Here is a 15,263-nt window from a genome sequence, read left to right as displayed (position 1 = left end):
GGAAATTCTGAAAAGGTGTTGCCATCTGCCCTGGGGCGAGCCCCCTAACCCAGGAGTTAGAGCCCTAAAGGTGTCCGCTTCCAGAACCCGATTAGCCTGGTCTATGCTAGACAAACTTCCCAAACGCTACCCACTGTGGCCGCCGCCAAACAGAGAGAGACCCCGGGAAGCTAGGGTAGGCCATGTTTACATGCTCATCTAGAGGCTTCAGCAGTGCTGGGGGCAGGAGGAGTTGTACAGCTTGTCTAGGGTTTTCAATATTCCTTCCTGTAACTACTTTCCTTCCTTTGCCATCCTCCCACCCTTAGTAATATTGTGTACCACAGGAGCACCTAGAGGCACTGTATGGACTTGGTGAAGGGCAGCCCCTGCCCCAAAGAGCTAACAATCCAGCCAAGAGACGTAGGGTAGGGGGGTATGAAACTGAGGGGAAGTAACTTGCCAGAGGTCACACAGCAGGTCGGTGGCAGAGATGGGAATAGACCTCCTGGCCCAACTGACTTCAGTGAGGCTAGGACTTCACTCCAGATCTTTACAGTCCTAGTCCAGTGCCTGAATTGTTACCTTGCCTATCTTCCCGACCAGACCTGTAATCCATCTCTTTTCCCATGGATGCCTTTTCTTCTGTGTCTTGGTGGAATTTTTTTAATATCCCCTCATTCACTGGTAGCATCTCATCTGATCAGACATGCTGATCAGCTCAAGCCATGAGGTTGTTTTTTTTTTAATGTGATTCAGACTAGTCACCCATCTTGCTAAATACAGTGAAACTCAAATACAGTACTGAGCATCAGCCAAAAAAAGTGCTAGTAGGAAGATTCCCTTTCCAGAACTTCACTGTGGCTCTAACAGAATCAGACAGAGCCAAGGGATGCAGCCTCCGTAGCCCTGTCAAATGCAGTGGAGTATGGATGTGGAAAGGGAATCTTATTTGTATGTACTGCAATCCTGAGTTGAGACTGTAACTTTAAATCCATGCATCCTGCTGTGCAATTATTTCTAGCAAATATTAGTCAAGTACAAATTACAAACCGTTCTGTCTTAGAGAGCTGTCAATCAAATGCTGCTTGTTCTTCTAATCAACCTCACTAAAAATAGTGGCAAAACTTATTAGCAGGGAGAAGGGAGGGATACCAAACAGTACTGTAGTGCGTCTGCTGCATGTTAAGCAACGTACTCAGAAACTGCCAGCCAAAATACCCCAGTGGGACTGAGAGGAGATGTTTGGTTGGCTGGGTCTGCATAGATCCTGGCAATAAAATCCATTGTTCATATCCACTCCAGTGCAACAGAATATTAAAAAAAACAAAACCACCCCCTTCCTCTCCCCCCCTCCCCCAACAGCTTTAGCCTTTGCCATACCCCCTTGTCTTGGGATCCTGTTAATTTTCAAGCTAAGCAGGGGCTGGGTCAGGTCTTTGATGGAAGATCTCAAAGGCAATCTTAGATGCTCAGAAGCAGGGTGCGCTCTCGTTTGGTCCTTGTCTACACTGATTCTTTCTAAAACCTTTGACCTGTGCCGCTCTGCTGGTGGGAGTTCTCAGGTGAAAGGTGCAGGCAGCCACTGGTATTGAGCCCAGCTCTGAGCCAAGTTAGATGATACTGTGGTAAATACGCCAGTGACTGATCTATTCTAGTTCACCCACCGTTGCTAACATCAGTGGCACTTCGTGGCTTTGTCTACACTAGATTTTTTTTTTTAATACAGGTTTTGTCATTTGGATGAAATGTGAAATCATGGGCCTGGCCATTTCTCGTGATAAATGATCCCACAGCACTTTAAGAGTAAGGATGTTGCTCGAGGTGCCCTAGTTAAACCCCAAATTCAGTCACTATACTCTGAGTTTTCCCTGAATATTCAAATAGGTAGTGGTGGTGTACCTCCACGAAGCCTTAAATTGTTGAGCATTGTTATAGCTGCGGCATTCATCCCAGTAGTGGCTGCATTTCAGGGTAGCATAAATGTTCTCGGTATATCTTTTCCCCACCCCCCAGTGGATTGAAGATGTGCGTCAGGTGCTTTGGGAACCTCTGAAAGCTGCTATAGAAGTACAAACTGAGTGACTTAGTGGATTTTTTTTTTTAAACTCCTTGTGCCCCTGTTAGAGGTGAAGGTTAGAGGAATAACTCTCTGAAGGCGGAACTCCAACTAATAACTACTCCAAGGAGTGACCTTTGTGGAAATGATGTGATTGGACCCACATCATGTCAGTGAGAGTACTGGTGACACTTCTGAAAGGATTTGCTTTCAGACTAGAAGAAATTCAGCCGAAAGGGGTCCGAGAGCCTGAGCATGCTCAAGAAATGGAACCTAGGTGGTAGAAACCAGTTAGGACCTGAGCCTCCAGTTCACCTAGGGATTTGGGATGTTTTGGATGGCATATTGGGCCTGTCTGCTCTGCCGCTACCTGTGCTGTCCCTGTGCTCTCTCTGGGGGCAGGACTTGCGGCATCTCTCACAAGCACTATGATGTCCTCGCCCAGCCAGCCCAGTAGGAAACCTACATCCGTGCACAGGGCTGCTCAGGCTGATCTGTGCAGGCTAGTTGCGGGGTAGGGTCGGATCAGTGTCTAAACCCTCTGAGATGAAACCCACAATTCCTCTGAAGAGACACAGCAGCTCTGGGTACTGCGCTGGCTCACGCAGGGAGCAGTTTCTCACACTGGTGACGACGCAGACACCCATTCAGGCACAAGCTCGGTTGGATAGCCCTGGGCTGCCACTGACAACCTCCCCTTCCTTACCCTGTTGATTTGATGAAGTGGAGCAGAGAATCGTCCCCTCTTTACACATGACCGATCAGAGAGGCAGCTGTTGGCTGGCTGTTGTGGACTTCAGAGCTCCACCAAGCTAGAAAGTTCTTGGGGAAGGTGAGGAGGGTGGAGATCACAGCCTCACTGGCTTTAATTAGCCCTTCCCATGAGCTCTTCTTGCCCCGATGGGGAGGCTGATGGGGAAACTCCCATTTTCTGGGAGGGCGCGGGTAGAGGAAGGAGATGTGAAACGGATTTCAAGCTGGAGTACTGAATGCTGCAAGCATGGGGCTATCTGTGCTGGGAAGGTGCCCAGGCAGCGGCACTGCCTATGGGGCATGCAGTGAGCAGCATGTTGAGAGCTCTGTGCTAACTTTTCACTTCATTTGTGTCTCAGATTCCTGAAGAGCTGAGGTGACTTCACATACGGCCACACTGCCCCTGTAGAAAGGCTGTAGCTGGACACATCACGGTAAGACCTTTTTCCTTTTCGGGCAGAGGGGAGAAGAGGGTGTGAGTTTTCTGCCAGTGACTATTCAACAGATCACAAAGTGAAACCGAAATCTTCTGCTTCGCGGCACTTAGATCCCTAAGCAATAGGCACCTTTAGCTGGGTGGACTTCGTCCCAGCTCAGGTACAGTGCATGGGAATGACGCACATTACCCGGTCCTGCCAGGTGTGGGAGCTTTGTGGAGAAAAGTGCAGCTATTGGTTTGATTTGTCTCCATATCAGCTGGTGCCTCCAGAGCAGACCCCACTGGCTGTGCTGAACTGGGCATGATGCTTTTAGTTCTAACTGGCCTGTTGGACACACAGCTGAGGCCTTAAACTCATCCCACCAATGGCCTCAAACTCGTCTGTTGTGATTTCTTCCCTTGAGCTGAAACCATCAGAGAGCTACTGCATACCTGAACTTGCCTTCTGTGCTTATCCAGCTGCAGAAAAGCCTGCCTTACTATACCAGGTCTAATCAGCCAGGAGCAAGTGTTTGGGAATGCTGGCCGCTTTTGCACTTCATCTTTGTGTGGAGAGGGGACGGGGGATTTCAAATTACAGATTCTGTGAGATCCTAATCGCTGACAAACCAGATGTGAACTGGAACTACAAATATGTTTTTCCCTGTAACAATCTAATGCTGCTGTTTTTGTTTTTGTTTTATTTTTAAACTGGGGGAAATGATGTGAAAAGCAAGAGGGGTTTTGTTTGTTTGGGGGGGGGGGGGGCGGGAGGACGGGCGTGGGAGGCAGGAAATGTACAAGCCGACGGATTCCAGTCCCTCTCCCAGAAAGTGGCAGTACTTTGTTCCCTCTCCCACACCACAATCTGCTTTTCTGTTTCCTTATTGTACGGCTCTGCACGTGGTTTGGAACACGTACGACTCAGGCTGTACATTCTCTGGGGCAGGGACCATCGTGTGTGTGTGTCTCTCTCTCTCTCTCTCGAGTGCAATGAGCTGCTGCTCCAGGACTGGGGCTCCAAGGTGCTGCCACAATACAGGCAGGATGTAGTAACGGCTTTGGGGATGATGATTTAGGCAGCTTCCTTCTTGCACCTGAAGCTTGGACCCATTTTTTGCAGCTTCCAGTTATCCAAGCAGGTCTCCTTGGTGGTGTAGTGGGAGCCTGGAAACCTGTTCTAGAAACCAGTGCAGAGAGCGTGGTGCTGTGCCAACGTTTGTCTCCCAAGCTCTGCCTGTAACGTGCCGTGCTCACAAGGCAAAAGGCCTCTCTCATGAGGTGAAAGCAGCCATGTTCAGCTGCAACCACACTGAAGTTGGCACCGTTCTGATCTTGTTGTGGCTAGGACTAAAGGCTCCCCAGGGAAGCATCCAATATCTGTTTCCTGCTGGGGCTGATATTACAAGTGTCCCAGCTTGGTAGCTTCCTTTAAGCCCAGTAAGTCATTTAACAAGGCTAGAAGAGATGGAACTAGCTGTGGGAGGGAGCGAAGGAGCCAGCCTCCTGGAGGCTAACTGGGCAGTAGATTCAACTAGCTGTATTCTCTCCTTCCTCCCCGCAGCCTGTCTTTACTCCCTTTTCTTTCGTGGCTCATTCTTTCTCCCCTCCTCCTGGCAGAGTGTGTCTGATCTCTCACAGTCACCCCCGAGACCTTTGTACACAGAGCATTCCCGGACAGGTCATTAATAACTCCTTTTCCCCCAGGCCTCCCCTGTGCCACTCTTTAGCAATACACATTCCTTTGCTAGACTAGTGAATAGGCATTGATCCTCCTGGTTTTATCAGGAGGGGGTGGTTGGAGATCTCCTTGTACAGCTGCTTTCACAACACTGCTGCTGCATCCTCCTGGATTGCAGGCAGAGGTTGGAATTTTAACCCTGTCCTTGCCTGAGAGTGGAAGCATGGCTGCTGCCAGCTGTTGGCAGTCAGGTTTCTGCCAATGTGGCAACTTATTGCCCACAGCCAATTCTTGATGGGCCACCGTTAGCTGGAGGGTAGACCTTGCCTCTCACTGTTTCAGAGGCACAGCTCTTTCCCCGAAGGTTGATTCGATGACTCGACATGACTTCTATTTTGCACAGGGAGGGGAGGAAGAGAAATGTTTTTGGCAGCATCTCCAGGAGGGAAGAGTGGTGTTGGGGCACTACCTTGGGGTGGGCATTGGGCCTGCTAAGAAGCCAGTGGGTATATGAGGAACGTTGAGGCTCACTGTATCAACTGCTGCTGGTACATCCCCTCTTTGATCCGATGGCCCTTCCCTATCTATGCTGTGATCCTACAGAGTGTAACAGGTGGAGGTTTCCTGGGAGGAGGGGAGTGGGGGATGGGAGGGGCTAGCTGCCTGCCCCTCATGTAGGACTTACAAATCGGGCATTATAAAAAGAACACCTGACCTGAGTGAACTTGCCATTCAATCCTCGTCTCTGTTGCCCTTCCTTCTAGTTTGGGTGGCCAGTGAAGGCTGGGCTCCAAGAGAGGACCTGCTGTTGGATTAGTCAGGGTAGCCAGTGTAAGCGGTGCTGAGCTGGTGGAGGAGGGGATGGGATAGAACACAGGGCAGAGGAGAGCTTGGGGAGTATGTAGCATAAGCAAAGGAAGAAGAACTGCCCCAGGATAGGTCTGAGCTGCTCACCTCTCCGCCTCCCCACCCCTGAATTCTGTCCCACTCTGAGCCTGGTCTCTGACTGACTTTTCTTCTGTGCCTTCTGGCCAGTGGCCCTGTATGTGCCATTGTTTCCCTCTCTCCAGTGGAGCAGTATAACGAAGGGCAGTGCCCTACAGCATTTCCTTTTTGGTCTGTGCGTTCTCTCTCTGCAGCCAAAGCCTAGAAGCTTGTGTGAGCGAGAGGCCAAATTAGGCCTCCTCAAAGCAGTGCACACTGTGATTCAGGAGGAGTCTGAAGGATCCCTTTTTCAAGAGGGTAAACCCGTGGAGGGATGGGGGTTTCCAGCACTTCTAAGCCAAGGCACAAACTGTGCACTTGTGAAAGGTATTGGGGGTGGAGCCCTCCCTCTAGAGGCTACTTGGATAGTCCCTGACTTGGAGACACCTGATATGCTTCCACAGCGGGTAGTGGGCTGCCACTAGCTTCTTGCTCTCATAGGTGACTTCCCGACGGATGCTGCAAGGTATGCCAGCCCGGCATGGCAGCTCTCTACCACCAGGACTCATGACATGGGGCAGTGGTTCGAAGTGGGTGGGGGAAGGGGAAGTTCAGGACTCATCTCTCCCAATGAAGTCCCTGCAGATAGACAAGGACTCTCTTGAGAGTAGGGCTGCCGTAGCACTCCCCACTTGTGAATGGAGGCAGGGCGGGGGAAAGAAACATCCCCAGGAGTCTGAAACAAGGGCATCAAAACTTGTGCTGCCTGTTGGGGCCTAAGCAGATCAGAAAGTATCTCCAGAGGTGACAAGTAACCATGGGTCTAGCCATGAGTGGCCATTTCTGGGTGCTTTAGATGAAGGCCTACATCCCCCCCCCCCCCAAATACACCAATTCTCTGATACCAGGTGAGGGGTTGGCTCCTGAAGCAAGAGGATGATTGGTCCTGTTCAATTGTATTCTAGCTAGTGCAACTGCAGGGGTGGGTCTGACTCATGTGAAAAGCCTGGTCCTTTTCTGAAGTCTATGTCAATGAGTTGTGGTGGTGATGTACACACGAGCTCCTGTGGGACCCGATTGCTGTGTGAGCGGTAAAGTGTCAGTCCTACTTCCTACTCCCTTTGCCCCTTGTCTTCCCCAGAAATCATTCTTTCTGGGCCAAGTTCACTGCTAGTGTAAGTGATTTCAGCAGAGGAAGAATTTGGCCCATTGTCTTTCTATCTTCTCCTACCACTACACACTAATCTGGGGAAGTCCCAGTGAAATACTCTGACACTAGGCTCTTGTGGGACTCTGAAAAGGGACACTGCAATGCATTACAGCGCGGTTAAGTTAGGCCCGTTATGTCTGTCTTTCAGATCCTCGCTCACCAGGCCAAAAGAAAGTGACTCAGAATGATTAGGAAAAATCCTTGCGCTTACACACAGACCATGTTACGAGACTTAGTCTTTTTCCATTTGGGGAAGTGTTGTTTCCAGGGGAAATTCTGAGCCGACTTGGGTACTTGTGACTGCCCATGTAATGATGGAAAACAAGCAGTGCGGTTAGGCCCTGTCCTGCATTGTGCGTGTCTCCTCCTCCCTTCGCACATAGATGGAATTTAGCAGGGCAGAATCTAGTAATGGGAACAAATGGCGGGAGACCTGAATCACCTGAGACAAAGGTAGGAAAAACAAAAGGCTGAACTTGGGGCAAGAGGAGGGAATGTTTCTGCCTTTCCCTGTCTGATTGTTATAACCAAGTATTCCAGAGCATGAGCAACAGCAGTCTCCTAGATCAGTGGTTCTCGAAGCCAGTCCGCCACTTGTTCAGGGAAAGCCCCTGGCAGACCGGGCCGGTTTGTTTACCTGCTGCGTCCACAGGTTTGGCTGATCGCGGCTACAGGCCAGTGGGGGCTGCAGGAAGCGGTGCAGGCCGAGGGATGGCTTTGAGAACCACTGTCCTAGACCATGTTTTCTTGGTCTTCACAACATCCTCTGGCAAGGAGTTCCACAGGTTGACTGTGCATTGTGTGAAAAAAATACTTCCTTTTGTTTGTTTTAAACCTGCTGCCTATTAATTTCATTTGGCGACCCCAGGTTCTTGTGCTATGAGAAGGATTAAATTCTTCCTTATTTACTTTCTCCACACTAATCATGATTTTATAGACCTCAATCATATCCCCCCTTAGTTGTCTCTTTTCCAAGCTGAAAAGTCAGTCTTATTATTCTCCCCTCATATGGCAGCTGTTCCATACCCCTAATCATTTTTGTTGCCCTTTTCTGAACCTTGTCCAATTCCAGTATATCTTTTTTGAGATGGGGTGACCACATCTGCATGCACTATGTGTGTTAATGCTCAACTGTTGCGTCCTGTGGGCTACTTATGGGTAGTAGGGTCTCTCCCACAATCTTTAGGAATTTTTAAAATCCCATCTTTCCAGTGATGATCCAGCAGTTGTGTCTGAACTTCTGATGTGGTTATTATTTGTGTAAGTTGATCTGACTCCTCTTCTCCTGCCCATAGGTGCTGGAACGAAAAGCACTGAGGGTGCTGCCACACCCCTTGGCTTAAAGTGGTTTTCATCATATGCAGAGTTTACAGTCTGGTTCAATGGCTCTCAGCACCTGTACGATACAAATTGTTCCAGCCCCCCTGCTCCTGCCTGTCCCCTAATAGGGACATAGAATGGAGCATTTGTATGTAACAGTCTCCTGCTGGATGCGATTACCACCCTCTGCTGTGACCCATGTAACGTTCTTGTCGGACACAATGCTGCTTTGCGATATGGGATGATTGTCGTCCGATGAAGTGCTAGTGATGCCTGTGTGGTCTTGTGAGCCCTGCTTTCAGAATGCTGGGCTGCCTCTCTGAAACTAGGATAATTCTGCAAGCTATGGGACAGGCAGGACCCTTCGCTGCTGTTCAGGCGAGCTTTAGGGGAGGGGAAAGTCAAAGGAAGATTATGGAAAAGGCTTGTTTTGGAAGTCAATGGTGGTAGCACATCTCAAATGGCTCTAGGATTTTAGAGACCCACCTCCCCAGCCTTGGCTGATCTGCAGACAAGTGCCTGTCTGATGCCCTATGAGCAATGGGTGCTGGCTATCCTACCTGCCCCCAAAGGAAATGGTGAACCTTTGGCCATCAGCTGACCATTCTGAATCTGCTCCCGCTGTCCAGTTTTCCCACAGAGTAATGCACAAACATGCTGGGACCCCCAGGCCCTCTGCAGGGCGTGGGTATGAGGGGATGCGCTGGGCCCACCAGGGAATTGGTGTCTGAATGCTTCACCTATTGAGTGGGGGTGGTCTGAGGGGAGCAGCGGAGTTCAGAGCTGTCTAATGTTGGAGCCCAGGACTTGTTTTTTCCTTTAGCCGAGCTAGGGCAGATGGTTTTCGGCTCCTCTACCTGAAGTCCTGATTGCTTGTAGGCCTTAAATTTCGCATAGAGTTCCTGGAGTACCTAGTCCTGTTATTGCCCGGGCCAAATTTGAACTCTGGTAAGTACGTTCAGCATAGCTGAAGTGCCTGCTGCAGTGTGAAATTAGATCTTCTGTAGCATTCTTCTACGTTTGCTGATGCATCATCCCACCTAGAGATGGCTGCTTGGCAGTGTTGGGTGGAGAATGATCCCCATGTATTACAGAGGGGTCTGAACATTCCTAGACTCTGGACCAGATCTTTGTGGCTAGTCTCTGTCTAGTTTGGTTACTCGTGAAAGGCGTGTGCTCTGCATTATTCATTCTACTGTAATGCTATTGAGTGTGCCTCTCTTTGGTAGAATATTGCTTACCAAGTGCATTGGGTCTGTTTCACTAGCTAATACAGGGAAGTGGGAGGCTGTGCCTGAATATAATGAAATAGAGCCCATCCCCAGGCAGTAATGATGGGAGGTTTGCCAGCTGAGCAGTGGTTGATTGGCCAGCACACAAGGGGTCTGGAGGCTTCAGTCCAGACCCTAGTGGGCAGACGTTCGTGTCACCCAGACCACAGGCATCAGCTTAACCCCATTGTCTTCTCCTCCAGTTTTGGACCATGGGGAGCAGCAAGAGCAAACCCAAAGACCCCAGCCAGAGGAGACGCAGCCTGGAATCTGCCGAGAACGCCCACCATGGTGGCTACCCTTCCTCTCAAACGCCCAGCAAGACGCCTGTCCCCGATGCCCATCGGACCCCCAACCGCTCCTTTGGGAGCATGGCAGCTGAGCCAAAGCTCTTCGGAGGCTTCAATACGTCCGACACAGTCATGTCCCCGCAGCGCTCGGGGCCTTTAGCTGGTCAGTATGACATCAGCTCTGACCTGCCAGAGGGGGAGGGGCGTCCGGAGGTTCTGGAGGAGGGAGGGTATTAGAAGGGAGCCAAGTGCTCGATGAGGAAGAACCCGGAGCCTTACGCTGGGGGGGCCGTATGGCAGGTGGGTGCCATTTTTGCCAGGTGCGAGGAAAGCTGCAGTGGAGAATCCAGACTTGCAAATGCCATGAGGAAAGCAGAGGCTGTGCCAAGCACGGCTCATGGCTAACTGCCATGGAGGGGCAAATGCTTCCTGGAGCGGGAGGGTGGCTAACAGGATGAGTTTGGGTCTGTTTCAGGCGGAGTCACCACCTTTGTGGCCCTCTACGACTACGAGTCACGGACGGAAACAGACCTTTCCTTCAAGAAAGGGGAGCGCCTCCAAATTGTCAACAACACGTAAGTGTGCCAGCCTCTCGCTGGGCTGGGGACACCTGCTGCGTGGGCTGGCGTCTCCCTTGGAGGGGCTTCGACCCTCGCTGCTCAGGGGAGCCCCACCGGTAACGTTCTTGCCTCAAAACTGCTCTTCTCCCTCTTGCTTCTCCTCTTTCTTCCATGTTTAACCCCCGGCTGGTCAAGTCTGTTGCCTGGTGTTTGCATGTGGTTCCTCAGGGATCCTTCCCCTTCCCAAAGCCTGGTGGTGCGGCTGTCTGCCTGTCTGGCTGAGGAGGGCTGGGCTGTGCCTCCTGTGCCAGCAAAGAGCCCCTGAGCTAGACCCAGGGGATTTATCAAGAGCACCACAAGGTGCCGTCCCTGCCTCCTGGGGCTGCTGCCAGCCAGGGAGCTTGGGGGCCATGTAGCAGCCCATGCAGCACTAGGTGGTGATGGGCAGCTAGTGGGATCCTCCAACTTGCCCCATTCAAGCAGCCTCCCTTCGTACGTCTGCCCCGGGACTGGGGAGGGCTGGGTCTGGTTCCCTGCAGCGCTGCCCAGAGCGCTGGCCAAAGGTGTCTTGTGAGAGAGGCTCCAGTCCCTCCCTTCAAGGAGGCAGTGAAAGGAAACTGACCTGCTCTAAGGAGCATACCTGTGACTGGAGTCATGTGATGGTTCTCCCCTGCTCTGTGAAATAATGGTGCCCCCAGGTCTCAGTCCCCAGCGTCCGGCCCACCCCTTGAGCACTGGATGTGATGTGTATCAGGGGCGGGGGCAGTGAATGCACCTCGGATAGGTTGACAGGCATCTTATGGTCCATGCAGAGGGTCTCCCATGGAAGTGGGTAACAAACATCTGCTAACCCTGCAAAAGGGTCCACTGGGAAGATTGTGAAGCCCTGCAGTGTGGGGGGGTTAGGTGCCAAGGGAACTGCATTCACCCGGGCAGCCTGCACTGCGGGAGTTGGGCAGCAGAATGAGGCATTTGGGAAATCCTGGGGCTTACTGAGTTAGTCCCGCTCTCTTCCTAGAGCTGGGTCCTGCATCTGGCCTGCTCTCCCCACTGCTAGGTTGGTGGGGTTGGTGGTATGGAGCTAGAGGCAGTCTGTGCTCTGAGAAGGTCCCGGAGGGGAACAGCAAAGGGAGGTGAGCGGCGAGCATGCAAAGGGCCGACTGGTAGAATGCAAGTGGCGTTTCCCCTTAGAACAATCACTAAAGTCACCACAGTCCCCTCAAAGGAAACACACAGAGGTTAAGTGATGTGCCCAGGGCCACAGAGAGAGCTGGCATCTGACTCGGGAGTCCCTGGCTCCCAGTTCTGTGCTCGCACCACTTCACAGTTCCACTCTGTAAGCTGTGAAACAGCCCTTTGCTGCTGACGCTGTGGAGAGGGATTGTTGGTGGTTTCTCTGGCTGCTCGGCACATCTAAGATGTCTGGCAGAGCGTGAGGTTAGGTGCTTTCTGGGGTGAGCCAGACCTAGAGGCTCTTTTTGAAAGAACCATCGTCAGGATCAGCTTTAGTTTGCCCTAGTGTTGGGGCCTCTTCCTAACCGGCCTCTAGGGTGAGCAAGAACTGGCTTCCACCCTGCCTGCCCTACCACCACCACTCACCAAAACAAACTACCATTGGGAGGTATTGTCCTATTACTAGTGGTGCCCCTTGGCTGCCAAATCTCTCCTCTGCCTAGTGGTATCAGCCTCCCCAGTCTTTAAATAAATCACACCTCTCCGGGGGTTTATTGTGCTTTCCTCTGTTGCTGACAGCCTCACTCAAGGCGACAGGATCTCAAATCCCTTTTGATTGCCTTGTGAGATCTCTCCACGCACACTTCTTTCCCAGTCACTGTTCAGCAGCGCCAGCACCTGTGCAGTACGTCTAATCTAAGCCCTGTCTCTTTCTCTCCTGCACAACATGCTTTCATTTAGGAGAAAAGTGGATGTCAGGTGTGTATCTGTTTTTACTTTTTTGTTGAAAGCCAACTTCCTTCCCGGGTGAGCTAAAGGGCAGCTGGGGAGAGGGTTGTTCCGTGGTCTATTTATGGTCCCCGATGACAGTTGCATTTGGATTCCTTTGTTTCCCCTCTTCTCCCCCCACCCTCCCAGTGGAGCTTTTATAGGTTCATTTTCTAACTACCAAATAGCCCTGTCTAGATCCATGTGCCCACACTGCAGTGGTGTGAATTCAGTGCCCTCTTCTCATCCAGGTCTGGCACCTTCTTCCCTCATCCCTTCCCAACAAAGCACTTCCTACCTGTTTTTCTCTCCCCCTTTTTTGTTTCTCCCATTCATCCAAGTCACCAGTGCCCCCTGCTTTCCAGGCAGGACTGAGTGGGGACTGCTCCCACCCCGCCTCTCTGAAATTCCTGGCGCTGCACCCCTTCAGCTGCCCCGGTGGCATTCTTGCCAGCTCTTTACACTGCACGTTGCATGCAGCTGGAAGTAGGATGGTGCAAAGGGCTGCTGTAGGAGAGGTGTTGAATTTTGTTCTTCGTTGGAACCAAGTGTGTGCTTTTTAATAAGTATGCATGCACAGACAAGCCTATCAATAGATGCATTTCAGAGCTCTTAAAGTGCACTGGCCAAATAGCCATGCTTCAAGGAACGTGCATGCTCTGCTGGCAAAGGCTGTGCTGTGGGAGACGCATCTGTCTGAGTTCTTACACTTTCCCCTGCCACTTTCTTAAAACTAAGGAAATTTAAAATGTGAAGGGAACACTTAAAGGTTGCAACGTCGAGCACTGGCAGGTTCGATAACTCCCTGACTGTGAGGTTTCTCCTGCTATGTTACTTGGGAACTGAAAAATTCCATTTGGGTAACACTACACAACTCCTATGTGGTTTTGGTTATTAACTCAAGCCATAAAATCTCTCTAATGTGCGAAGTGGCTGAGTTCACTGTTGCAGAAGAAACCTTAACTTTGGGAGTTTCCTGACCCCTTTTTGAATGTTTGACTTTTGGAATCTTAATTTTGTACCAGCACTAGCTTTGGTGTCTAATGAGTACTCCTAAAAGGAGGAAGCTGCCTATTGGGGATTCTGGATTGTGCAAATATCTGGGGGAGGTTCCCCCGGCTCCCATGCACAAAAGGCACCTCTGCTTTCCATCTGAATTACATTTGCTCACTATTCCAAAGTATGTGTGTCTCCTTTGTACATGCTGCAGGAACTCTGAGAACAAAATGGCTATCTCTGCAGGGCGGGTAAAGTTCTTGGAAATTTTAAGGTGCAATACGCAGGAGAAAAGCCATCAGTTTCAAGCTACAAGCCCCACAGTATCTAGTGTAACTGCATTGCTGCAACCTTCACTTTATCAGAGTCAAAAAACATCTTTAGAAAGCAGCTTCATGCAGTGCTGTTAGGGGAGTGACTAATCTATACATGTTAAATGATTGAAAAAAAATTCATCTTCTGCCTATCACACTGAGATGTGCAGACATTCCTGGGATAACCACCCATCTTGTCAAGCATTCTCGCTGACTTAGCAGTAGAGCTGGCATACTAGCCACATGTTCTGAATGCAGTTAGCCCGAAACCTAGTCATTTTGTTTTCCTTTTGCAAAGTATTATTAGAAAAATATGTGGCAGATGGAAAATCCTGCCTGGCAATACATCCAGGCTCTTTGGTATTGGAACTAGAGTCATGTAACCTCTCGTGAAATGTGTCTGGTTGAGTGGGTTACAAACTCCCACCCACGCCTGGTTTTGAGTCAATTTGGGTTTGTTTATGGGTTTGCTCCGAAACCACACAGAGCTCAGTGTCTTCAGCAGTTTTCTTCTGGAGTTGCTGACCTTGTTTCGACTCAGTTAAACTTGAGAAGGATCCATCCGCTTGGAGTGAGAGAGGACTATTGCATGGACCCCTGTGGAATGAAACAGCCAAGTGTCTCCCATCCTTGGGTTAAAGAGGAGAGACTTAGTCCCCTCCTGGCTAGGCACCTACACCTTTGCAAAGCTGGGAAGGTGGTAAGTGCTAAGGCTTTTCCTCTGCCTCCTGTGCTTTGGTAGCGTATAGCCATAGCTCGTATAAAAGGTGTGTGGGCCTGCCAAAGTCACTGGGGAATAGCACAGCAAGTTTGTAACGAGAGCTGCCCCACTCCATTTACCACCCCTTAATGAGAGCTAATGTCAGGGCTGACTGAACCATTTTAAATGCTCATGATACTCACTGTAGCGATGGCCCCCAAATAATGCCCCCTCCCCATGAATAATTGGATCTCCCAAACTTGATGTGGTTAGAAATCCGCCCCTGGTTTAGAACTGCCAGAATAATTTGTGTTCTCGTAGCACCTAGGAGCCCTGTCCATGGACCTGTTGTACTAGGTGCTGTACAAACAGACCCTGCCCCAAGGAGCTTCCAATCTAACAGTGAGCTGAACCAAACCCACTAATCAGGATCGCCAGCACCTCACAGTTCAGCTGCAGGACTCTGAGACCCAGTTGCCATTCTGTACTACAGCTATAACCGATGGCACGGTCATCCCCAACCTGGTTACAATGCAGCTTAAATTAGCAGGCCAAGATTTCCAAAAGTGGCTCAGGAGTTTGGCTACCTCTGTTTTGGGGAAGATGTTTGTAAAGGTTTCAGAGAGTGGGAGCTCAGCACTTTCTGAAAAGTCACACCTCTGATGTGCCTCAGACATTGAGGCCTTCCTGAGGAGAAGTCACTTCTGGGAATCTTGGCCGCAGCATAACCAAGGCATAACCTGGGACGGGGCCCAGTTAAGGAACCTTGATACAGCTAGAATCACTTGAAATCATTGTCTCCGTGCCCAGGATGGGTCGCCCCCACAAAGCTGGACTTTCCTGTCAC

At 50.6% G+C, this 15,263-nt stretch overlaps 1 protein-coding gene across 3 annotated transcripts in view; it reads left to right on the top strand.

Annotated features, from left to right (window-relative positions):
- Window positions 1-15,263, top strand: part of SRC (SRC proto-oncogene, non-receptor tyrosine kinase) — a 70,887-nt gene that overhangs the window by 31,339 nt on the left and 24,285 nt on the right. For 2 of the 3 annotated variants that reach the window (XM_044985263.1, XM_044985264.1), the window contains exons 2-5: window positions 3,151-3,225; window positions 9,819-10,068; window positions 10,381-10,480; window positions 12,380-12,397. In XM_044985263.1, coding sequence (XP_044841198.1) covers window positions 9,828-10,068; window positions 10,381-10,480; window positions 12,380-12,397 — 359 coding nt within the window. In that variant the 5' untranslated portion in view covers window positions 3,151-3,225; window positions 9,819-9,827. The remainder of the gene's footprint in view (window positions 1-3,150; window positions 3,226-9,818; window positions 10,069-10,380; window positions 10,481-12,379; window positions 12,398-15,263) is intronic. The other variant, XM_044985265.1, reaches the window with a different exon arrangement.

Source organism: Mauremys mutica, chromosome 13 (assembly GCF_020497125.1).
Source record: "Mauremys mutica isolate MM-2020 ecotype Southern chromosome 13, ASM2049712v1, whole genome shotgun sequence".
Taxonomy (NCBI): domain Eukaryota; kingdom Metazoa; phylum Chordata; order Testudines; family Geoemydidae; genus Mauremys; species Mauremys mutica.
Note: the sequence above shows the minus strand (reverse complement) of the source record. Positions and strands in the feature narration are given on the sequence as shown.